The sequence below is a fragment of the Bombina bombina genome, chromosome 2 (assembly GCF_027579735.1).
Source record: "Bombina bombina isolate aBomBom1 chromosome 2, aBomBom1.pri, whole genome shotgun sequence".
Lineage (NCBI taxonomy): Eukaryota > Metazoa > Chordata > Amphibia > Anura > Bombinatoridae > Bombina > Bombina bombina.
In genome coordinates this window covers 829,909,879-829,936,128 of record NC_069500.1, presented here as the reverse complement: position 1 = coordinate 829,936,128, position 26,250 = coordinate 829,909,879, and the positions used below count along the sequence as shown (strand labels likewise).

The 26,250-nt window shown below is 42.5% G+C and overlaps 1 protein-coding gene across 2 annotated transcripts in view; it reads right to left on the bottom strand.

Annotated features, from left to right (window-relative positions):
- HMG20B (high mobility group 20B) overlaps positions 1-26,250 on the bottom strand; it is a 153,206-nt gene that overhangs the window by 96,827 nt on the left and 30,129 nt on the right. For both annotated transcript variants that reach the window (XM_053703119.1, XM_053703118.1), the window contains exons 5-6: positions 6,619-6,739; positions 6,336-6,388 (exon numbers count right to left, since the gene is read on the bottom strand). In XM_053703119.1, coding sequence (XP_053559094.1) covers positions 6,336-6,388; positions 6,619-6,739 — 174 coding nt within the window. The remainder of the gene's footprint in view (positions 1-6,335; positions 6,389-6,618; positions 6,740-26,250) is intronic.

Genomic DNA, 26,250 nt, shown 5'->3' with positions numbered 1-26,250 from the left:
ACTGACCCTCTTGGATCATGGGTAAGATTGTCCGAATAGTTTCCATTTTGAACGATGGAACTCTTAGGAATTTGTTTAGAGTCTTTAAATCTAAGATTGGCCTGAAAGTTCCCTCTTTTTTGGGAACCACAAACAGGTTTGAGTAGAACCCTTGTCCTTGTTCCGACCACGGAACCGGATGGATCACTCCCATTGTTAACAGATCTTGTACGCAGCGTAGAAACGCTTCTTTCTTTATCTGGTTTGTTGACAACCTTGACAGATGAAATCTCCCTCTTGGGGGAGATAATTTGAAGTCTAGAAGGTATCCCTGAGATATGATCTCTAGTGCCCAGGGATCCTGAACATCTCTTGCCCAGGCCTGGGCGAAGAGAGAGAGTCTGCCCCCTACTAGATCCGGTCCCGGATCGGGGGCTCTCGGTTCATGCTGTCTTTGGGGCAGCAGCAGGTTTCCTGGCCTGCTTGCTTTTGTTCCAGGACTGGTTAGGCTTCCAGCCTTGCCTGTAACGAGCAACAGCTCCTTCCTGTTTTGGTGCAGTGGAGGTTGATGCTGCTCCTGTTTTGAAATTCCGAAAGGGACGAAAATTAGACTGTCTAGCCTTAGCTTTGGCCTTGTCTTGAGGTAGGGCGTGGCCCTTACCTCCCGTAATGTCAGCGATAATTTCTTTCAAACCGGGCCCGAATAAGGACTGCCCCTTGAAAGGTATATTAAGTAATTTGGACTTAGAAGTAACATCAGCTGACCAGGATTTTAGCCACAGTGCCCTGCGTGCCTGTATGGCGAATCCTGAGTTCTTAGCCGTAAGTTTGGTTAAATGTACTACGGCCTCCGAAATGAAAGAATTAGCTAGTTTAAGGACTCTAAGCCTGTCCGTAATGTCGTCTAGCGTAGAGGAACTAAGGTTCTCTTCAAGCGACTCAATCCAAAATGCTGCCGCAGCCGTAATCGGCGCGATACATGCAAGGGGTTGTAATATAAAACCTTGTTGAACAAACATTTTCTTAAGGTAACCCTCTAATTTTTTATCCATTGGATCTGAGAAAGCACAGCTATCCTCCACCGGGATAGTGGTACGCTTAGCTAAAGTAGAAACTGCTCCCTCCACCTTGGGGACCGTTTGCCATAAGTCCCGAGTGGTGGCGTCTATTGGAAACATCTTTCTAAATATTGGAGGGGGTGAGAACGGCACACCGGGTCTATCCCACTCCTTAGTAACAATTTCAGTTAGTCTCTTAGGTATAGGAAAAACGTCAGTACTCGCCGGTACCGCAAAGTATTTATCCAACCTACACAGTTTCTCTGGTATTGCAACAGTGTTACAATCGTTGAGAGCTGCTAAGACCTCCCCTAGTAGTACACGGAGGTTCTCCAATTTAAATTTAAAATTTGAAATATCTGAGTCCAATCTGTTTGGATCAGAACCGTCACCCACAGAATGAAGCTCTCCGTCCTCATGCTCTGCGAGCTGTGACGCAGTATCAGACATGGCCCTAGCATTGTCAGCGCACTCTGTTCTCACCCCAGAGTGATCACGCTTGCCTCTTAGTTCAGGTAATTTAGACAAAACTTCAGTCATAACAGTAGCCATATCTTGTAATGTTATCTGTAATGGCCGCCCAGATGTACTAGGCGCCAAAATATCACGCACCTCCCGGGCGGGAGATGCAGGTACTGTCGCGTGAGGCGAGTTAGTCGGCATAACTCTCCCCTCGCTGTTTGGTGAAATTTGTTCACATTGTACAGATTGACTTTTATTTAAAGTAGCATCAATACAGTTAGTACATAAATTTCTATTGGGCTCCACCTTGGCATTGGAACAAATGACACAGATATCTTCCTCTGAGTCAGACATGTTTAACACACTAGCAAAAAAACTTACAACTTGGTTATAATCTTTTTTAGCAAAAAAACGCACTGTGCCTCAAAGAGGTACTAACGATTAAATGACAGTTGAAATAATGAACTGAAAAACAGTTATTGCATCAAACTTTAAAACAACACAACTTTTAGCAAAGGTTTGTTCCCATTAGTAAAAAACAACACTAATTAAATTTGTACATAAGAAAACAAAACAACGTTTTTTATACACAGTCACTATAAGAATTCTCACAGCTCTGCTGAGAGAATTTACCTCCCTTCAAAGAAGTTTGAAGACCCCTGAGATCTGTCAGAGATGAACCGGATCATGCAGGAAATATAAAAGTAGCTGACTGGAATTTTTTGATGCGTAGCAAAGAGCGCCAAAAACGGCCCCTCCCTCTCCCACACAGCAGTGAAGAGAAACGAAACTGTCACAATTAAAGCAAAAAACTGCCAAGTGGAAAATAATGCCCAAATATTTATTCACACAGTACCTCAGCAATGTAAACGATTCTACATTCCAGCAAAAACGTTTAACATGAGAATAGTTATTAAAAGGATTAGTGACCTTTAACACAGTAGTTCCGGTGAAATACCATCCCCAGAATACTGAAGTGTATACATACATGTCATTTTAACGGTATGGCAGGCTTTTCTCATCAATTCCATTCAGAAAATAAAAACTGCCACATACCTCAATGCAGATTCATCTGCCCGCTGTCCCCTGATCTGAAGCCTTTACCTCCCTCAGATGGTCGAGAACAGCAATATGATCTTAACGACTCCGGTTAAAATCATAGTAAAAAATCTCTGTCAGATTCTTCCTCAAACTCTGCCAGAGAAGTAATAACACGCTCCGGTGCTATTTTAAAATAACAAACTTTTGATTGAAGTCATAAAAACTAAGTATAATCACCATAGTCCTCTCACACATCCTATCTAGTCGTTGGGTGCAAGAGAATGACTGGGACTGACGTAGAGGGGAGGAGCTATATGCAGCTCTGCTGGGTGAATCCTCTTGCATTTCCTGTTGGGGAGGAGTTATATCCCAGAAGTAATGATGACCCGTGGACTGATCACACATAACAGAAGAAATAAATATTAATCCTAAAATAGCTATAATATAATTATAATTTATATTGTAGCTATATTAGGATTTATTTTACAGGTAAGTATTTAGCTTTAAATAGGAATCATTTATTTAATAAGAGTTAATTTATTTCGTTAGATGTAAATTATATTTAACTTAGGGGGGTGTTAGTGTTAGGGTTAGACTTAGCTTTAGGGGTTAATCCATTTATTAGAATAGCGGTGAGCTCCGATCGGAAGATTAGGGGTTAATAATTGAAGGTAGGTGTCGGCGATGTTAGGGAGGGCAGATTAGGGGTTAATACTATTTATGATAGGGTTAGTGAGGCGGATTAGGGGTTAATAACTTTATTATAGTAGCGCTCAGGTCCGCTCGGCAGATTAGGGGTTAATAAGTGTAGGCAGGTGTCGGCGACGTTGAGGGGGGCAGATTAGGGGTTAATAAATATAATATGGGGTCGGCGATGTTAGGGCAGCAGATTAGGGGTACATAGGGATAACGTAGGTTGCGGCGGTTTACGGAGCGGCAGATTAGGGGTTAAAAAAAATATGCAGGGGTCAGCGATAGCGGGGGCGGCAGATTAGGGGTTAATAAGTGTAAGGTTAGGGGTGTTTAGACTCGGGGTACATGTTAGAGTGTTAGGTGCAGACGTAGGAAGTGTTTCCCCATAGGAAACAATGGGGCTGCGTTAGGAGCTGAACGCTGCTTTTTTGCAGGTGTTAGGTTTTTTTTCAGCTCAAACAGCCCCATTGTTTCCTATGGGAGAATCGTGCACGAGCACGTTTTTGAGGCCGGCCGCGTCCGTAAGCAACTCTGGTATCGAGAGTTGCATTTGCGGTAAAAATGCTCTACGCTCCTTTTTTGGAGCCTAACGCAGCATTTGTTTGAACACTCGATACCAGAGTTAATTTTATGGTGCGGCCAGAAAAAAGCCCGCGGAGCGTTAACAGACCTTTTACCGCCGAACTCCAAATCTAGGCCTTAGTGTTTATTTTTTTTTGCAACTTAGTGTTTGTTATTTTTTGTAACCTTAGTTTTTAGTTTTTTGTAACTTCGTCATTTGTAATTGTAGATTTAAATAATTTGAGTAGGGTTAGGTTTTTAAATATATAATATAGTTAATTTAATTGGTAGTTTAATGTAATTTTAGCATAACAGTTAGGATAGATTCATTATTAGTTTAATATAATTTAGTATAACAGTTAGGGTAGGTTAATAAATAGTTTAATATAGTTTATTGTAATTTTAGTATAACAGTTAGGGTAGGTTAATTATTAGTTTAATATAGTTTAAAGTAATTTTAGTATAATAGATAGGGTAGGTAATTATTAGTTTATTATAGTTTAATGTAATTTTAGTATAATAGTTAGGGTAGGTTAATTAATAGTTTAATATAGTTTAATTTAAATCTAAAGGTAAGTTTAAATTTATTATAAGATAGGGATGAGTTAAAGGGCCATTAAACCCAAAAATGTTCTTTCGCAATTCACATTGAGAATAACATTTTAAACAACATTCCCATTTACTTCTATTATCTAATTTGCTGCAATCTTTAGATACCCTTTGTTAAAGAAATAGCAATGCACATTGGTGAGCCAATCACATGAGGCATCTATGTGCATCCACCAATCAGAAGCTGCTGAGCCTATCTAGATATGCTTTTCAGGAAAGAATATAAAGATAATGAAGCAAATTAGATAATAGAAGTAAATTATAAAGTTGTTTAAAATGGTATTCTCTATCTGAATCATGAAAGAAAAAAATTGGGTTTAATGTCCCTTTAATATTTAATATAAAGTTAGCGGGTTGTTAGGTTTAGGGGTTAATAGCTTAATTTAGTTTATGGCGATGTGGGGGGCTGGCGGTTTAGGGGTTAATAGGTTTAGTAAGTGGTACTGATGTGGGAGGCCAGGGGTTTAGGGGTTAATAACATAATGTAGCTGGCGGTGGGCTCCGGGAGCGGCAGGATAGGGGTTAATAACTTTATTAAAGTTGTGGCGGGGTCGGGGAGCAGCGGGATAGGGGTTAAACAGTTTAGTATAGTGGCAGTGTTTAGTGACAGTATATAAATAAAGTTGTAAAAAAGCCGAATAGCAGCGAGATCAATGACGGTTAGTTAACAACAGTCCGCTGCTCATCGCCCCGTACTTGGTGCGCAGCTTTTTGACAGCTTTCTTTATAAATATGGAGAGCATATTCAGGTCTGCAGCCGCTATGTTAGGCTATGTCAGGCGAGCGTATTGGTGCCGTTGAATGCAAGTAAGTGGACGGCTTGATAAGTAGGCCTCTATGTGTAAACATAGCCAGCAGAAATTACATTTTCAGTAGGAGGTAGAAGAGATAAGCAATAAAAAAAAATACATTTCAATTGTTCTCACAAAAACACAGATTTTGAAGGCAAATAAGAGCATAGCCCCAGCAAGTCTGCCCGATATTTTCTAAAAGTATAAAGATATCTAATTTGTAGGATAGCCTTTTGCTTGTCCCAGTCCTTATCTTTATTGGGCTTTGGTTTACAGACTGAGATAATATAAAAAAATGAGTGTACAGAAAGCGATAAAATAAGATCTGACTTCCCTGCAAGCTCAACCCATTTTAATGGGCCGAGGTTGCAACAAAAAAAAGCTATTCCACATATGAAAATAAACCGAAAGGAGCATTATTATTATTTATTTTTTTTTAAATAATTTTATACTATGCAGCTGGCACTGGAAACACATTAAGGTAAAAACTATTTTGCAGTACACTGTCCCTTTAAATTTTGACTTCACTTTCCCTATGCATCGAGATTTTGGATTGTGATCAGACAAACTGGAGTGGCATATATTAAAGGGACATGAAACCCAAATGTTTTCTTTCATGATTCAGATAGATAATACAACTTTCCAATTTACTTCTATTATTTAATTTGCTTCCTTCTTTTTTTATCCTTTGCTGAAAGCTTTATCTAGCAAAGCTCAGGAGCAGCAGAGAACCTAGGTTCTAGCTGCTGATTGGTAGCTGCATATATATATATCGATTGTGATTGGCTCACCCATGAGTTCAGTTAAAAACCATTAGTGCATTGCTGCTCCTTCAACAAATTATACCAAGAGAATGAAACAAATTATATAATAGAAATTAGAAAGTTGTTTAAAATTGTATTCTCTATCTGAATCATGAAAGAACAATTTTGGGTTTCATGTCGCTTTAAGTAACAGGCCATTTTTCACCAAACCGATAATGAAGACTGCTGCCATTAGACAATGGCTGATTGTGATCATTCTGACATAAAAAAGGGCTCGTTTGTTAACATTGTGATAACTATAAAGTGATAGCAATCAACCTATAATTTATTAAAAAAATAAAGTTCAAAATTGCATAATTCACAATTATTAAACTCACTTTGTGTTTGTATCCATTCAACAAGGTGCTTACAGCAGACACACTTGTCTCCTCTGTAGGGAAAAAGAAATCTGTGATTAGTACAATGAAACTCACCTCATACAAATAAATATGCATGATTATACCCCATGAAATCAATAAAGTGACTGTAAGCAAGATAGCATAAATATATAAATATGACAGCACAATGTGCAATACACATCTATGCTAGATTAAAACAGGATTCTCTCTCCATGTAATGCCTGTGCTCTGCTAAATGTCTATGTTTTTGGAGTCTGCTGACCTTTCTTGATTTTCTTTTCTTGAATCTTTTCTGCACACATCTTGTAGGCTTCGGACTGCTGATACTCCTTCAGCTCCTTCATATACTGCTGCTTGTCCCTCTCAGCTTCATCAAGATATCGCTGAAAACAAAGAACGTTTCAGGGATATTATTAAAGGGACAGTATTATGCACCAGCACACTTATGTGCAGAATTATATAACAAAATGTTCCAACATTTACTGTCCCTTTACAGTATATATATATATATATATATATATATATATATATATATATATACATACATACACATACACCTCTAGAAATGACCATTTATAGATTACTCAGTGGCATAACAAAGTATATTTATAATTTTAGAAAGACATTATATGATCGAAACTCTCAAGAACATTAAAGTGATGGTAAACTGTATTTAATCAGCTTTCATAATGAGGTCATCTTTAAAATGCATTATTTTTCATTAAAAAAAATAATAAAATAAAATCAACTGACAGCAATCAGCCTAAGTCCTTCCATAGCTGCTTGTTCTTGCGCTGCTCCTAGCTGCATGTAAAAATGTCTCAGCAACATCCAGATAGCAGCAGCAGGAGAGAGTGCTACTACAGAAAGATATAGGGTGGGTGGTGCACTTTCTATTGGCTGCATCACCCACCTGTCAGTTGCTGGGGGAAAAAACGACATTAGAATGGAGGACGTGGTCCATTGTAACGAGGAATAACAAAGTATGTTTGTTTTTGTTTTTTTTGCAAAAACAAAAATTATGCTTACCTGATAAATCTAGGAAGGAAAAGATAGAGGGCGCCACATAGTGCAGATCAAAAGGATAGATGAAGGCAACAATTGGATCACAAGAATCCGACTCACACAGTATAAGGCACCAATGTGCAGTCCGGAACCACACGTCGTCCGGTAGACCTCCTTTGGAATATGTCGTCAGATGAAGTTCCTCGTCTCACCAGGGAGAGTCCAGGGAAGCCCAAAGGAAGGTGTAGTGGGAGCAAATCAGTGTCAAGGAAGCTCACACCAAAGATCCAAAAAAACTCCAAATAAATGGTAATAAAATATATTTGGCCTAAGCCAAAAAGATGCAGCAGATGGAGAGTTAAAAAGTAAAATAGAATTTAATTCCAAGTAAAAACAACAGCAATATGTTTCTCAGTGTTCAACACTGTTTCATCAGGCTATCTGAATGAAACAGTGTTGAACACTGAGAAACGCGTTGCTGTTGTTTTTACTTGGAATTAAATTCTATTTTACTTTTTAACTCTCCATCTGCTGCATCTTTTTGGCTTAGGCCAAATATATTTTATTACCATTTATTTGGAGTTTTTTTGGATCTTTGGTGTGAGCTTCCTTGACACTGATTTGCTCCCACTACACCTTCCTTTGGGCTTCCCTGGACTCTCCCTGGTGAGACGAGGAACTTTATCTGACGACATATTCCAAAGGAGGTCTACCGGGCGACGTGTGGTTCCGGACTGCGCATACTGCACATTGGTGCCTTATACTGTGTGAGTAGGATTCTTGTGATCCAATTGTTGCCTTCATCTATACTTTTGATCTGCACTATGTGGCGCCCTCTATCTTTTCCTTCCTAGATTTGTCATCTGTGTTGCGGCACAAAACCCTGGAGGAGCGGCCTACACTTGCTTGGATTACTACTGTCCATCTGTCAGCTGTTGGAATTACTTACTGTGTATTCCTGGACTTTACATTAGAGAATACATACCCTGGACTGCACAGTTGGTATTGTTGTTTCTTTTTCACCTTGAATGCCATTACATTGATGTTACTATATTGACGTTGCTATTTGATATATGTACCAATTCTATTTTTAGAGCTCCTATATCAATTATTCCACCTTTAACAATTTATCCTTTATAACATCCATCCTAGGCGCATCTTATAAGTGCTTTAGTGACTCTATCACTGAAGCACTAGTTACTATTACCTGATAAATGTATTTCTTTCTTGACACAATGAGTCCACGGATCATCATTAATTACTGTTGGGAATATCACTCCTGCCCAGCAGGAGGCGGCAAAGAGCCCCACAGCAAAGCTGTTAAATATCACCTCCCTTCCCTCCCAACAAGGTGCAGAGGTGTCTGAAGTTTATAAAATACAAACAATCTAAATAACAGGGCGGGCCGTGGACTCCCTCATTGTGTCAAGAAATAAATAAATTTATCGGGTAAGCATAAATTTTGTTTTCTTTCTAATGACACGAGGAGTACTCGGATCATCATTAATTTCTGTTGGGAATAAATAGCCAAGCTAGAGTACACAGATGATAAGTGAGGGACAAGACAGAAACCTAAACGGAAGGCACCACTGCTTGAAGAACTTTTCTCCCAAAAGCAGCCTCAGCCGAGGTAAAAAAATCAAATTTATAGAAGATTGAAAAAGTGTGAAAAGAGGACCAAGTTGCAGCCTTGCAAATCTGTTCTATAGAGGCTTCATCTTTGAATGCTCAGGAAGAGAAAACAAACCTCGTAGAAGGAGCCGTTACTCCCTCAGGAGGCTGCTGTCCAGCCACAAAGAAAGAGAAGCATCCGTAGCTTTCTGTACCTTACGTTAAACAGAAGACTAACAAAAATCCTTAGTCGCCTGAAAATAGAATAGTAGTGTACGTATTCCGTCCATGTAGTAGCCGTTCCTCCTGAGAAGAAGGATTAGGACACAAGAAAGGAACAGCAATCACCTGATTAATATTACGATCTACAACTACTTTAGGAAGAACTCCTAATATAGTACATAAAGCCACCTTATCTAATGAAAAATAAGGTAAGAGAACTCATACTGTAATGCCGAGAGCTCTGACACTCTACGAGCAGAAGTATAGCAACAGGAAACAAAATTTCCCAAGATAACGACTTAATATCTAAGGAATGCCTAGGCTCCAACGGAGCCCCTTAAAGAACCTTAAAAACTAAAATAAGATTCCAGAAAGGCATAACTGGTTTAAAAACAGGTCTGAGCCTGACCAAGGTCTGACAAAAAGATTGCACGTCTGGGATATCCCCAGACACTTAAGTAACAAAAACAGAATTTATGTTTACCTGATAAATTACTTTCTCCAACGGTGTGTCCGGTCCACGGCGTCATCCTTACTTGTGGGATATTCTCTTCCCCAACAGGAAATGGCAAAGAGCCCAGCAAAGCTGGTCACATGATCCCTCCTAGGCTCCGCCTTCCCCAGTCATTCGACCGACGTAAAGGAGGAATATTTGCATAGGAGAAATCATATGATACTGTGGTGACTGTAGTTAGAGAAAATAAATCATCAGACCTGATTAAAAAACCAGGGCGGGCCGTGGACCGGACACACCATTGGAGAAAGTAATTTATCATGTAAACATAAATTCTGTTTTCTCCAACATAGGTGTGTACGGTCCACGGCGTAATCCTTACTTGTGGGAACCAATACCAAAGCTTTAGGACACGGATGATGGGAGGGAGCAAATCAGGTCACCTAGATGGAAGGCACCACGGCTTGCAAAACCTTTCTCCCAAAAATAGCCTCAGAAGAAGCAAAAGTATCAAATTTGTAAAATTTAGTAAAAGTGTGCAGTGAAGACCAAGTCGCTGCCTTACATATCTGATCAACAGAAGCCTCGTTCTTGAAGGCCCATGTGGAAGCCACGGCCCTAGTGGAATGAGCTGTGATTCTTTCAGGAGGCTGCCGTCCGGCAGTCTCATAAGCCAATCTGATGATGCTTTTAAGCCAAAAAGAGAGAGAGGTAGAAGTTGCTTTTTGACCTCTCCTTTTACCAGAATAAACAACAAACAAGGAAGATGTTTGTCTAAAATCCTTTGTAGCCTCTAAATAGAATTTTAGAGCACGAACTACATCCAAATTGTGCAACAAACGTTCCTTCTTTGAAACTGGATTCGGACACAAAGAAGGCACGACTATCTCCTGGTTAATATTTTTGTTAGAAACAACTTTCGGAAGAAAACCAGGTTTAGTACGCAAAACCACCTTATCTGCATGGAACACCAGATAAGGAGGAGAACACTGCAGAGCAGATAACTCTGAAACTCTTCTAGCAGAAGAAATTGCAACCAAAAACAAAACTTTCCAAGATAATAACTTGATATCAACGGAATGTAGGGGTTCAAACGGAACCCCCTGAAGAACTGAAAGAACTAAATGAAGACTCCAAGGAGGAGTCAAAGGTTTGTAAACAGGCTTGATTCTAACCAGAGCCTGAACAAAAGCTTGAACATCTGGCACAGCCGCCAGCTTTTTGTGAAGTAAAACAGATAAAGCAGAAATCTGTCCCTTCAAAGAACTTGCAGATAATCCTTTCTCCAAACCTTCTTGAAGAAAGGATAGAATCTTAGGAATTTTTATCTTGTTCCATGGTAATCCTTTAGATTCACACCAACAGATATATTTTTTCCATATTTTATGGTAGATTTTTCTAGTTACAGGCTTTCTGGCCTGAACAAGAGTATCAATGACAGAATCTGAGAACCCTCGCTTTGATAAAATCAAGCGTTCAATCTCCAAGCAGTCAGTTGGAGTGAAACCAGATTCGGATGTTCGAACGGACCTTGAACAAGAAGGTCCTGTCTCAAAGGTAGCTTCCATGGTGGAGCCGATGACATATTCACCAGGTCTGCATACCAAGTCCTGCGTGGCCACGCAGGAGCTATCAAGATCACCGATGCCCTCTCCTGATTGATTCTGGCTACCAGCCTGGGGATGAGAGGAAACGGTGGGAATACATAAGCTAGGTTGAAGGTCCAAGGTGCTACTAGTGCATCTACTAGAGTCGCCTTGGGATCCCTGGATCTGGACCCGTAGCAAGGAACCTTGAAGTTCTGACGAGAGGCCATCAGATCCATGTCTGGAATGCCCCACAATTGAGTTATTTGGGCAAAGATTTCCGGATGGAGTTCCCACTCCCCCGGATGAAATGTCTGACGACTCAGAAAATCCGCTTCCCAATTTTCCACGCCTGGGATGTGGATTGCAGACAAGTGGCAGGAGTGAGACTCCGCCCATTGAATGATTTTGGTCACTTCTTCCATCGCCAGGGAACTCCTTGTTCCCCCCTGATGGTTGATATACGCAACAGTCGTCATGTTGTCTGATTGAAACCGTATGAATTTGGCCTTTGCTAGCTGAGGCCAAGCCTTGAGAGCATTGAATATCGCTCTCAGTTCCAGAATGTTTATCGGGAGAAGAGATTCTTCCCGAGACCAAAGACCCTGAGCTTTCAGGGGTTCCCAGACCGCGCCCCAGCCTACCAGACTGGCGTCGGTCGTGACAATGACCCACTCTGGTCTGCGGAAGCTCATCCCCTGTGACAGGTTGTCCAGGGTCAGCCACCAACGGAGTGAATCTCTGGTCCTCTGATCTACTTGTATCGTCGGAGACAAGTCTGTATAATCCCCATTCCACTGACTGAGCATGCACAGTTGTAATGGTCTCAGATGAATTCGCGCAAAAGGAACTATGTCCATTGCCGCGACCATCAAACCTATTACTTCCATGCACTGCGCTATGGAAGGAAGAAGAACAGAATGAAGTACTTGACAAGAGCTTAGAAGTTTTGATTTTCTGGCCTCTGTCAGATTTATCCTCATTTCTAAGGAGTCTATTATTGTTCCCAAGAAGGGAACTCTTGTTGACGGAGATAGAGAACTTTTTTCTACGTTCACTTTCCACCCGTGAGATCTGAGAAAGGCCAGGACAATGTCCGTATGAGCCTTTGCTTGTGGTAGGGACGACGCTTGAATCAGTATGTCGTCCAAGTAAGGTACTACTGCAATGCCCCTTGGTCGTAGCACCGCTAGAAGGGACCCTAGTACCTTTGTGAAAATTCTTGGAGCAGTGGCTAATCCGAATGGAAGTGCCACAAACTGGTAATGCTTGTCCAGAAAGGCGAACCTTAGGAACCGATGATGTTCCTTGTGGATAGGAATATGTAGATACGCATCCTTTAAATCCACCGTGGTCATGAATTGACCTTCCTGGATGGAAGGAAGAATTGTCCGAATGGTTTCCATTTTGAACGATGGAACCTTGAGAAACTTGTTTAGGATCTTGAGATCTAAGATTGGTCTGAATGTTCCCTCTTTTTTGGGAACTATGAACAGATTGGAGTAGAATCCCATCCCTTGTTCTCCTAATGGAACAGGATGAATCACTCCCATTTTTAACAGGTCTTCTACACAATGTAAGAATGCCTGTCTTTTTATGTGGTCTGAAGACAATTGAGACCTGTGGAACCTCCCCCTTGGGGGAAGCTCCTTGAATTCCAGAAGATAACCTTGGGAGACTATTTCTAGCGCCCAAGGATCCAGAACATCTCTTGCCCAAGCCTGAGCGAAGAGAGAAAGTCTGCCCCCCACCAGATCCGGTCCCGGATCGGGGGCCAACATCTCATGCTGTCTTGGTAGCAGTGGCAGGTTTCTTGGCCTGCTTACCTTTGTTCCAGCCTTGCATTGGCCTCCAGGCTGGTTTGGTTTGAGAAGTATTACCCTCTTGCTTAGAGGATGTAGCACTTGGGGCTGGTCCGTTTCTGCGAAAGGGACGAAAATTTGGTTTATTTTTAGCCTTGAAAGACCTATCCTGAGGAAGGGCGTGGCCCTTACCCCCAGTGATATCAGAAATAATCTCTTTCAAGTCAGGGCCAAACAGCGTTTTCCCCTTGAAAGGTATGTTAAGCAATTTGTTCTTGGAAGACGCATCCGCTGACCAAGATTTTAACCAAAGCGCTCTGCGCGCCACAATAGCAAACCCTGAATTTTTCGCCGCTAATCTAGCCAATTGCAAAGTGGCGTCTAAAGTAAAAGAGTTAGCCAATTTGAAGCATGAATTCTGTCCATAATCTCCTCATAAGAAGAATCTTTATTGAGCGACTTTTCTAGTTCATCGAACCAGAAACACGCTGCTGTAGTGACAGGAACCATGCATGAAATTGGTTGTAGAAGGTAACCTTGCTGAACAAACATCTTTTTAAGCAAACCCTCTAATTTTTTATCCATAGGATCTTTGAAAGCACAACTATCTTCTATAGGGATAGTAGTGCGTTTGTTTAGAGTAGAAACCGCCCCCTCGACCTTGGGGACTGTCTGCCATAAGTCCTTTCTGGGGTCGACCATAGGAAACAATTTCTTAAATATAGGGGGAGGGACAAAAGGTATGCCGGGCCTTTCCCATTCTTTGTTTACAATGTCCGCCACCCGCTTGGGTATAGGAAAAGCTTCGGGGGGCCCCGGGACCTCTAGGAACTTGTCCATCTTACATAATTTCTCTGGAATGACCAAATTCTCACAATCATCCAGAGTAGATAACACCTCCTTAAGCAGAGCGCGGAGATGTTCCAATTTAAATTTGAATGTAATCACATCAGGTTCAGCTTGTTGAGAAATTTTCCCTGAATCTGAAATTTCTCCCTCAGACAAAACCTCCCTGGCCCCCTCAGACTGGTGTAGGGGCACTTCAGAACCAATATCATCAGCGTCCTCATGCTCTTCAGTATTTTCTAAAACAGAGCAGTCGCGCTTTCGCTGATAAGTGGGCATTTTGGCTAAAATGTTTTTGATAGAATTATCCATTACAGCCGTTAATTGTTGCATAGTAAGGAGTATTGGCGCACTAGATGTACTAGGGGCCTCCTGTGTGGGCAAGACTGGCGTAGACGAAGGAGGGGATGATGCAGTACCATGCTTACTCCCCTCACTTGAGGAATCATCTTGGGCATCATTTTCTCTAAATTTTGTGTCACATAAATCACATCTATTTAAATGAGAAGGAACCTTGGCTTCCCCACATACAGAACATAGTCTATCTGATAGTTCAGACATGTTAAACAGGCATAAACTTGATAACAAAGTACAAAAAACGTTTTAAAATAAAACCGTTACTGTCACTTTAAATTTTAAACTGAACACACTTTATTACTGAAAATGTGAAAAAGTATGAAGGAATTGTTCAAAATTCACCAAAATTTCACCACAGTGTCTTAAAGCCTTAAAAGTATTGCACACCAAATTTGAAAGCTTTAACTCTTAAAATAACGGAACCGGAGCCGTTTTTATAACAACTGCGCAATAGAGGCGCGAAAATGAGGCTCTGCCTATGATTAGAGAAGGCCCCCAGTGAAAAAGGTGTCCAATACAGTGCCTGCCGGTTATTTTACATAATTCCCAAGAATAAAATAACTCCTCAAAGCTATGAAGTATTAAAAATGCTTATAAATCAATCGTTTTAGCCCAGAAAAATGTCTACCAGTCTTTAAAGCCCTTGTGAAGCCCTTTATTCTTATTTAATAAAAATGGCTTACCGGATCCCATAGGGAAAATGACAGCTTCCAGCATTACCAAGTCTTGTTAGAAATGTGTCATACCTCAAGCAGCAAAAGTCTGCTCACTGTTTCCCCCAACTGAAGTTAATTCCTCTCAACAGTCCTGTGTGGAAACAGCCATCGATTTTAGTAACGGTTGCTAAAATCATTTTCCTCTTACAAACAGAAATCTTCATCTCTTTTCTGTTTCAGAGTAAATAGTACATACCAGCACTATTTTAAAATAACAAACTCTTGATTGAAGAATAAAAACTACATTTAAACACCAAAAAACTCTAAGCCATCTCCGTGGAGATGTTGCCTGTACAACGGCAAAGAGAATGACTGGGGAAGGCGGAGCCTAGGAGGGATCATGTGACCAGCTTTGCTGGGCTCTTTGCCATTTCCTGTTGGGGAAGAGAATATCCCACAAGTAAGGATGACGCCGTGGACCGGACACACCTATGTTGGAGAAATAGAGAAGGCAGATACTTGACCCTCTAGGGAACTTGCCAATAAATTCTTCACCAAACCTTCTTGGAGAAAAAACAGAATTCTAGGAATCCTAACTCTACTCCAAGAGTAGCATTTGGATTCACACCAATATAAATATCTTATGGTAAATTTTTCTCACAGGTTTACGTGAATCAAGGTCTCAATGACCGAGTCCGAAATACACGCTTGGATAAATTTAAGCGTTCAATCAGACTCTGAAAAACTAAATTTGTATAAAAGAAGGCCCTTTGAATTAGAAGGTCCTTCCCCGACTGAAGTCTTCAAGGTGGAAGAGATGACATGTCCACCAGGTCTGCATACAAATCCTGCGAGGCCATGCTGGTGCAATGAGGGTCACCGACGCCCTCTCCTGTTTGATTTGAGCAATGAGACGAGAAAAAAAATGCAAACGGAGACAAAAGGTATGCAAGACTGAAAATCCAAGGTACCGCTAGAGCGACGCTCAGTACCGTACCTTGGGAGCTTGGCATTATGCCGAGATGCCATTAGAGCCAAAACCGTCTGACACCATTTGAGAATCAGGCTGGAAACAGTTCCGGATGGAGCTCCCACTCCCCCGATTGAAGGGTCTGCCTGCAAAGGAAGACCGCTACAGCAATTGTGGATCTCTACCCACTGAATGATCTTGGTAACCTCTATCATGGCCAAGGAACTCCTAGCTCCTCCCTGATGGTTGATGAAAACCAAAGAGCCTAAATTATCCGACTGGAATCTAAAGAACCGGGCCGAAGATAACTGAGACCAGGCCAGGAGAGCATTGAAGATTGCTCTCAGTTCCAGAATGATTTTGGGAAGAACACACTCCGACCGAGTCTCTGATCTCTGAGCCTTTAGAGAGCCTCCCAGAAGGCTGGCATCTGTAGTCACAATCACCCAAGAGGTTCTGCGAAAGCAGGTTTCCTGGGAAAAATGATCCAGAGACAACCACCCAAAAAAAGAGAATCCCTTGCCTCCTGCTCTAGCAGAAATCGCGGAGACAGATCCGCATAATCTCCGTTCCACAGTCTGCGCCTTAACTGCAGAGGTCTGAGATGGAAACAGATGACCGGGATGATGTCCAATTCCGCTACCATCAGCCCGATTACCACCATACACTGAGCCACTGATAGCCGAGGAGAGGACTGAAGTGCTAGGCAAGAATCAAAATCTTTGATTTCTTGACACTGTCAGAAAAATCTTCGTTGATACGGAATCTATTATGGTTCCCAAGAAACCACCTTTGTATTTGGAACTAAGGAACTCTCTTCCAAATTCACAGCAGGATAACATTTCCGTGTGAGATCATGTATGTTGAAAGAAAGACGCCAGAACTAGAATGTAGTTCAGATAAGGTGCCACTGCAATGCCCCGCAATCGGAGCACCGCTAGCAGGGAACCCAGGACCTTGGAGGAAATTCTGATAACTGTGGTAAGAACAAATGGAAGAACCATAGACTGAAATTGTTTGACTAGAAAAGCAAACCTTAGAAACTAGTGATGGTCCCTGTATAGGGGAACAGGCAGGTATGCGTCCTTTAAATCCACCATTGTCATAAATTGACTCCCTGGACCAAAGGAAGAATGGAACGAATAGTTTCCATCTTGAAGGACAGCACTCTGAGTAAATTGCTTAGACTCTTGAAATCTAAAATCAGACTGAAGGGAATAGAACCCCAGACCTCATTCCTGCATTGTAACAGTAACCATCACTCCCAGGTAGGAGAGGTCCCGAACACAGTGTAAGAACGCCTCTCTCAGTGTCTGGTCTACAGATAATCTTGAAAGCAGAAAACTGCCCCTGGGAGGAAGGGTCTACTGTATCCCTGGGACACGGAGCCCACCTGAACAACTTGTACCCAATCCTGAACGAAAAATGAAAATCTGCCCCCCCCACAAGATCCGGTCCCGGGTCGGGAACAGACCCATCATGCTGCTTTTGATGCCAATAGCAGACTTTTTGGATTGTTTTCCCATGTTCCAAGACCAATTGGGACTCTAGGAAGGCTTAGACTGCTCCTGCTTGGAGGAGGAAGTGAAAGGATTTCCATTGAAATCCCTATTTATTATTTATCTTATCCTGAAGGAGGAAAAGTCCCTTTCCTCCTGTGATGTCAGCAATTATTTCCGTCAACCCTTGCCCAAACAAATTCTACCTTTGTAAGCAATCGCCCCAAAAGTTTAGACTTATATGATACATCCGCAGACCAAGATCTGCAGGCCAGTGCAAAAAACAAAATTTTAGCTTCCAGCTTAAGAACTTGAAGGGAAGCATCCGTGGTAAAGGAGTTGGCCAACTTAAGGGCCTTTATCCTAACCTGGACTTCTTCAAGGGAAGAGTCTGTTTGAAATAGATTCAGAAAAGGCATCAACACTATGCTACCGTACTAGAGACAGTAGCCATACAAACCGCGGGTTGTCATTATAAACCCTGGTGTACATATCCTGTAACTTCTTATCCATAGGATCTTTAAAGAAGTAACAACCCTCTATAGGAATTGTAGTTCTCCTGGATAGCTTGGAAGCTGTCCACTTTGGATATCGACTGACAAGATTCCTCGATAGAACCTGTTGTAGGAAACCCCTTAACTACAGATGATGGAGAAAAAGGGGGAACCCAGTTTCTCCCATTCCATAGCCATAATATCAGTAGCTCGACCTGCTACAGGAAAAATTTCCACCATGGAAGGTACATCAAGTACTTATGTAGCCTACTGGAACTCTTAGGATTGACAGCAACCATGGTGACGCTGTCAACCAGTGTAGCTAAAACCTCTTTCAGTAATAGACGGAGGTGTTCTAGCTGAAACCTGAAGGATATAACTTCAGAATCAGTAGGAGGAATTACACTACCAAATTTTGTCTTCAGATGCTATCAAAGTATCCAAAGTTATTCAAAATAACAACAACAGCATCAGTAACCTCACTTACTGAATGTTTACTTTACCTCTTGCACTTTCCCTGCAGCACGGGAAAAGCAGACAACGCAACAGAGACTGTCAAGGACATGAGGGAGGCGATGTCTTGCAACGTGACTCCAGGTAGATTTACAGAGGAAACGCAGGGCACTTCAGTGGGCAAATAAATTTAAGGACACTTGAGGACAAAGCAACGGAATATATTGAACATAGTCGTTAGGCACCTAAACAGTATTCGCCTTAGACAACGTTGGCTCAGAAAAAAAAAATTCTATCCCTGTATATAAAGTTCTTTATTCAAACATAAGGAACAGAAGGGATAGATTGTTACACCATTTAATATTAAAAAACAAATTGTGCAAGGCATCTTGGTCCATTCTGGCTCACAATGGAACAATTATCACAAAAAAAACATACATTTTAATAAAAATTTTAAACACAAAAAAAGTTTACTGTCACTTTAAATTTTAAAACGTTTTTCTTTTTTTTTTTTATTTGAATTCTCTGCCGTAAGCAACTGAATAGTTTGCAAATACTATAAAACACTTGTACAATTCAGCTTAGATTTAAACTTATAAATGCTCTCTCTAGAGAATTACTACCCAGACACAGCAGAGCAGAGAGGAATGGCGCGCACTATGAAGTAAACCGCCGCCTCAGATAGCCCCGCCCATCGTGGGCGTCTGCAAAATTAAACTCCCGGGGCGGCATTTTTATTATAAAGACGAGCCGCCGGGAGAAGTGGAACCAAATAAAAACATAATTTATGCTTACCTGATAAATTTATTTCTCTTGTAGTGTATCCAGTCCACGGATCATCCATTACTTGTAGGATATTCTCCTTCCCAACAGGAAGTTGCAAGAGGATCACCCACAGCAGAGCTGCTATATAACTCCTCCCCTCACTGCCATATCCAGTCATTCTACCGAAACAAGCCGAGAAAGGAGAAACCATAGGGTGCAGTGGTGACTGTAGTTTAATTAAAATTTAGACCTGCCTGAAAAGGACAGGGCGGGCCGTGGACTGGATACACTACAAGAGAAATAAATTTATCAGGTAAGCATAAATTATGTTTTCTCTTGTTAAGTGTATCCAGTCCACGGATCATCCATTACTTGTGGGATACCAATACCAAAGCTAAAGTACACGGATGATGGGAGGGACAAGGCAGGAACTTAAACGGAAGGAACCACTGCCTGTAGAACCTTTCTCCCAAAAACAGCCTCCGAAGAAGCAAAAGTATCAAATTTGGAAAATTTGGAAAAAGTAAGAAGCGAAGACCAAGTTGCAGCCTTGCAAATCTGTTCAACAGAGGCCTCATTTTTAAAGGCCCAGGTGGAAGCCACAGCTCTAGTAGAATGAGCTGTAATCCTTTCAGGAGGCTGCTGTCCAGCAGTCTCATAGGCTAAACGGATTATACTCCGAAGCCAAAAATAAAGAGAGGTTGCCGAGGCCTTTTGACCTCTCCTCTGTCCAGAGTAAACAACAAACAGGTTAGATGTTTGGCGAAAATCTTTAGTAGCCTGTAAGTAAAACTTCAAGGCACGGACTACGTCTAGATTATGCAAAAGACGTTCCTTCTTTGAAGAAGGATTAGGACATAATGATGGAACAACAATCTCTTGATTGATATTCTTGTTAGAAACCACCTTAGGTAAAAACCCAGGTTTTGTACGCAGAACAACTTTATCTGAATGAAAGATCAGATAAGGAGAATCACAATGTAAGGCAGATAACTCCGAGACTCTTCGAGCCGAGGAAATAGCCATCAGAAAAAGAACTTTCCATGAAAGAAGTTTGATATCAATAGAATGAAGGGGTTCAAACGGAACCCCTTGAAGAACTTTAAGAACCAAGTTTAAGCTCCATGGAGGAGCAACAGGTTTAAACACAGGCTTAATTCTAACTAAAGCCTGACAAAATGCCTGAACGTCTGGAACTTCTGCCAGACGCTTGAGTAAAAGAATAGACAGAGCAGAAATCTGTCCCTTTAAAGAGCTAGCTGATAATCCTTTGTCCACACCCTCTTGGAGGAAGGACAATATCCTAGGAATCCTAACCCTACTCCATGAGTAATTCTTGGATTCACACCAATGAAGATATTTACGCCATATCTTGTGGTAAATTTTCCTGGTGACAGGCTTTCGTGCCTGTATTAAGGTATCAATTACTTACTGATAGGATCAAGCGTTCAATCTCCATGCAGTCAGTCTCAGAGAAAGTAGATTCGGATGATTGAAAGGACCTTGTATTAGAAGGTCTTGTCTCAGAGGCAGAGTCCATGGTGGAAAGGATGACATGTCCACTAGGTCTGCATACCAGGTCCTGCGTGGCCACGCAGGCGCTATCAATATCACCAATGCTCTCTCCTATTTGATTTTGGCAATCAGACGAGGGAGCAGAGGAAACGGTGGAAACACATAAGCCAGGTTGAAGAATCAAGGCGCTGCTAGAGCATCTATCAGTGCCGCTTCTGGGTCCCTGGACCTGGATCCGTAACAAGGAAGCTTGGCGTTCTGGCGAGACGCCATGAGATCCAATTCTGGTTTGCCCCAACGGAGAACCAATTGAGCAAACACCTCCGGATGGAGTTCCCATTCCCCCGGATGAAAAGTCTGACGACTTAGAAAATCCGCCTCCCAGTTCTCTACACCTGGGATATGGATCGCTGACAGGTGGCAAGAGTGAGTCTCTGCCCAGCGAATTCTCTTGGAGACTTCTGACATCGCTAGGGAACTCCTGGTTCCCCCTTGATGGTTGATGTAAGCCACAGTCGTGATGTTGTCCGACTGAAATTTGATGAACCTCAGTGTTGCTAGCTGAGGCCAAGCTAGAAGAGCATTGAATATTGCTCTTAACTCCAGAATATTTATCATCCATGAGAGTCCATGAACCCTGAGCCTTCAGGGAGTTGCAGACTGCACCCCAACCTAGAAGGCTGGCATCTGTTGTTACAATTGTCCAATCAGGTCTGCGAAAGGTCATACCCTTGGACAGATGGGCCCGAGATAACCACCAGAGAATAGAATCTCTGGTTTCCTGATCCAAATTTAGTAGAGGGGACAAATCTGTGTAATCCCCATTCCACTGACTGAGCATGCATAATTGCAGCGGTCTGAGATGCAGGCGCGCAAATGGCACTATGTCCATCGCCGCTACCATTAAGCCGATTACTTCCATGCACTGAGCCACCGTGGGGCGTGGAATGGAGTGAAGAACACGGCAAGCATTTAGAAGTTTTGATAACCTGGACTCCGTCAGGTAAATTTTCATTTCTACAGAATCTATTAGAGTCCCTAGGAAGGAAACCCTTGTGAGAGGAAATAGAGAACTCTTTTCTTCGTTCACTTTCCACCCATGCGACCTCAGGAATGCCAGAACTATCTCTGTATGAGATTTGGCAATTTGAAAGCTTGACGCCTGTATCAGGATATCGTCCAGGTAAGGAGCCACCGCTATGCCTCGCGGTCTTAGGACCGCCAGAAGTAAGCCCAGAACCTTTGTAAAAATTCTTGGGGCTGTAGCCAACCCGAATGGAAGAGCTACAAATTGGTAATGCCTGTCTAGAAAGGCAAACCTCAGGAACTGATGATGATTCTTGTGAATCGGAATGTGAAGGTAGGCATCCTTTAAGTCCACTGTGGTCATGTACTGACCCTCTTGGATCATGGGTAAAATGGTTTGAATATTTCCATCTTGAATGACGGAACTCTGAGGAATTTGTTTAGGATCTTTAAATCCAAAATTGGTCTGAAGGTTCCCTCTTTTTTGGGAACCACAAACAGATTTGAATAAAACCCCTGTCCTTGTTCCGTCCGCGGAACTGGATGGATCACTCCCATTACAAGGAGATCTTGTACGCAACTGAGGAATGCCTCTTTCTTTATCTGGTTTGCAGATAATCTTGAAAGGTGAAATCTCCCTTGTGGAGGAGAAGCTTTGAAGTCCAGAAGATATCCCTGAGATATGATCTCCAACGCCCAGGGATCCTGAACATCTCTTGCCCACGCCTGGGCGAAGAGAGAGAGTCTGCCCCCTACTAGATCCGTTGTCAGATAGGGGGCCGCTCCTTCATGCTGTCTTAGAGGCAGCAGCAGGCTTTCTGGCCTGCTTGCCCTTGTTCCAGGACTGGTTAGGTTTCCAGGCCTGCTTGGATTGAGCAAAAGTTCCCTCTTGTTTTGAAGCAGAGGAAGTTGATGCTGCACCTGCCTTGAAATTTCGAAAGGCACGAAAATTAGACTATTTGGCCTTTGATTTGGCCCTGTCCTGAGGAAGGGTATGACCCTTACCTCCAGTAATGTCAGCAATAATTTCTCTCAAACCAGGCCCGAATAAGGTCTGCCCCTTGAAAGGAATGTTCAGTAATTTAGACTTTGAAGTCACATCAGCTGACCAGGATTTGAGCCATAGCGCCCTACGCGCCTGGATGGCGAATCCGGAATTCTTAGCCGTTAGTTTAGTCAAATGAACAATGGCATCAGAAACAAATGAGTTAGCTAGCTTAAGAGTTCTAAGCTTGTCAACAATTTCAGTCAATGGAGCTGTATGGATGGCCTCTTCTAGGGCCTCAAACCAGAATGCCGCCGCAGTAGTGACAGGCGCAATGCATGCAAGGGGCTGTAAAATAAAACCTTGTTGAATAAACATTTTCTTAAGGTAACCCTCTAATTTTTTATCCATTGGATCTGAAAAAGCACAACTGTCCTCAACCGGGATAGTGGTACGCTTTGCTAAAGTAGAAACTGCTCCCTCCACCTTAGGGACTGTCTGCCATAAGTCCCGTGTAGTGGCATCTATTGGAAACATTTTTCTAAATATAGGAGGTGGGGAAAAGGGCACACCGGGCCTATCCCACTCCTTACTAATAATTTCTGTAAGCCTTTTTGGTATTGGAAAAACATCAGTACTCACCGGCACTGCATAGTATTTATCCAGCCTACACAATTTCTCTGGCACTGCAATTGTGTCACAGTCATTCAGAGCAGCTAATACCTCCCCAAGCAATACACGGAGGTTCTCAAGCTTAAATTTAAAAATTAGAAATCTCTGAATCAGGTCTCCCCGATTCAGAGACGTCACCCACAGACTGAAGCTCTCCGTCCTCAGGTTCTGCATATTGTGACGCAGTATCAGACATGGCTCTTACAGCATCTACGCGCTCTGTATCTCGTCTAACCCCAGAGCTATCGCGCTTGCCTCTCAATTCAGGCAATCTGGATAATACCTCTGACAGGGTATTATTCATGATTGCAGCCATGTCCTGCAAAGTAAACGCTATGGGCGTCCCTGATGTACTTGGCGCCATATTAGCGTGCGTCCCTTAAGGGAGGCGAAGGGTCCGAAACGTGGGGAGAGTTAGTCGGCATAACTTCCCCCTCGACAGACCCCTCTGGTGACAATTCTTTAATAGATACTGATCTTTACTGTTTAAGGTGAAATCAAAACATTTAGTACACATTCTCCTATGGGGCTCCACCATGGCTTTTAAACATAATGAACAAGTATCCTCTGTTTCAGACATGTTTGTACAGACTAGCAATGAGACTAGCAAGCTTGGAAAACACTTTAAAGCAAGTTAACAAGCAATATAAAAAACGTTACTGTGCCTTTAAGAGAAACAAATTTTGACAAAATTTGAAATAACAGTGAAAAAAGGAAGTTACACTAACAAAATTTTTACAGTGTATGTAACAAGTCAGCAGATCATTGCACCCACTTGCAAATGGATGATTAACCCCTTAATAACAAAAACAGAATAATAAATTACAAAAACGTTTTTTAAACAGTCACAACAACTGCCACAGACTACTGTGATTGTTACCCTCCTCAAACACGACTTTGAAGCCTTTTGAGCCCTTCAGAGATGTCCTGTATCATGCAGAGGGAAGCTGAATGTCTCCTTTCAAGGGGCAGACCTTATTCGGGCCTGGTTTGAAAGAAATTATTGCTGACATTACTGGAGGTAAGGGTCATACCCTTCCTCAGGACAGGGCCAAATCAAAGGCCAAACAGTCTAATTTTCGTGCCTTTCGAAATTTCAAGGCAGGTGCAGCATCAACTTCCTCTGCTTCAAAAAAAGAGGGAACTTTTGCTCAATCTAAGCAGGCCTGGAAACCTAACCAGTCCTGGAACAAGGGCAAGCAGGCCAGAAAGCCTGCTGCTGCCTCTAAGATCTAGTAGGGGGCAGACTCTCTCTCTTCGCCCAGGCGTGGGCAAGAGATGTTCAGGATCCCTGGGCGTTGGAGATCATATCTCAGGGATATCTTCTGGACTTCAAAGCTTCTCCTCCACAAGGGAGATTTCACCTTTCAAGATTATCTGCAAACCAGATAAAGGAAGAGGCATTCCTAAGCTGCGTACAAGATCTCCTTGTAATGGGAGTGATCCATCCAGTTCAGCGGACGGAACAAGGACAGGGGTTTTATTCAAATCTGTTTGTGGTTCCCAAAAAAGAGGGAACCTTCAGACCAATTTTGGATTTAAAGATCCTAAACAAATATCTCAGAGTTCCGTCATTCAAGATGGAAACTATTCGAACCATTTTACCCATGATCCAAGAGGGTCAGTACATGACCACAGTGGACTTAAAGGATGCCTACCTTCACATTCCGATTCACAAGAATCATTATCAGTTCCTGAGGTTTGCCTTTCTAGACAGGCATTACCAATTTATAGCTCTTCCATTCGGGTTGGCTACAGCCCCAAGAATTTTTACAAAGGTTCTGGGCTCACTTCTGGCGGTCCTAAGACCGCGAGGCATAGCGGTGGCTCCTTACCTGGACGATATCCTGATACAGGCGTCAAGCTTTCAAATTGCCAAATCTCATACAGAGATAGTTCTGGCATTCCTGAGGTCGCATGGGTGTAAAGTGAACGAAGAAAAGAGTTCTCTATCTCCTCTCACGAGGGTTTCCTTCCTAGGGACTCTAATAGATTCTGTAGAAATGAAAATTTACCTGACGGAGTAAAGGTTATCAAAACTTCTAAATGCTTGCCGTGTTCTTCACTCCATTCCGCGCCCCACGGTGGCTCAGTGCATGGAAGTAATCGGCTTAATGGTAGCGGCGATGGACATAGTGCCATTCGCACGCCTGCATCTCAGACCGCTGCAATTATGCATGCTCAGTCAGTGGAATGGGGATTACACAGATTTGTCCCCTCTACTAAATCTGGATCAGGAAACCAGAGATTCTCTTCTCTGGTGGTTATCTCGGGCCCATCTGTCCAAGGGTATGACCTTTCGCAGACCAGATTGGACAATTGTAACAACAGATGCCAGCTTTCTAGGTTGGGGTGCAGTCTGGAACTCCCTGAAGGCTCAGGGTCCATGGACTCAGGAGGAGAAACTCCTCCCAATAAATATTCTGGAGTTAAGAACAATTTTCAATGCTCTTCTGGCTTGGCCTCAGCTAGCAACACTGAGGTTCATCAGATTTCAGTCGGACAACATCACGACTGTGGCTTACATCAACCATCAAGGGGGAACCAGGAGTTCCCTAGCGATGTCAGAAGTCTCCAAGATAATTCGCTGGGCAGAGACTCCCTCTTACCACCTGTCAGCGATCCATATCCCAGGTGTAGAGAACTGGGAGGCGGATTTTCTAAGTCATCAGACTCTTCATCCGGGGGAATGGGAACTCCATCCGGAGGTGTTTGCTCAATTGGTTCTCCGTTGGGGCAAACCAGAATTGGATCACATGGCGTCTCGCCAGAACGCCAAGCTTCCTTGTTATGGATCCAGGTCCAGGGACCCAGAAGCGGCACTGATAGATGCTCTAGCAGCGCCTTGGTTCTTCAACCTGGCTTATGTGTTTCCACCGTTTCCTCTGCTCCCTCGTCTGATTGCCAAAATCAAACAGGAAAGAGCATTGGTGATATTGATAGCGCCTGCGTGGCCACACAGGACCTGGTATGCAG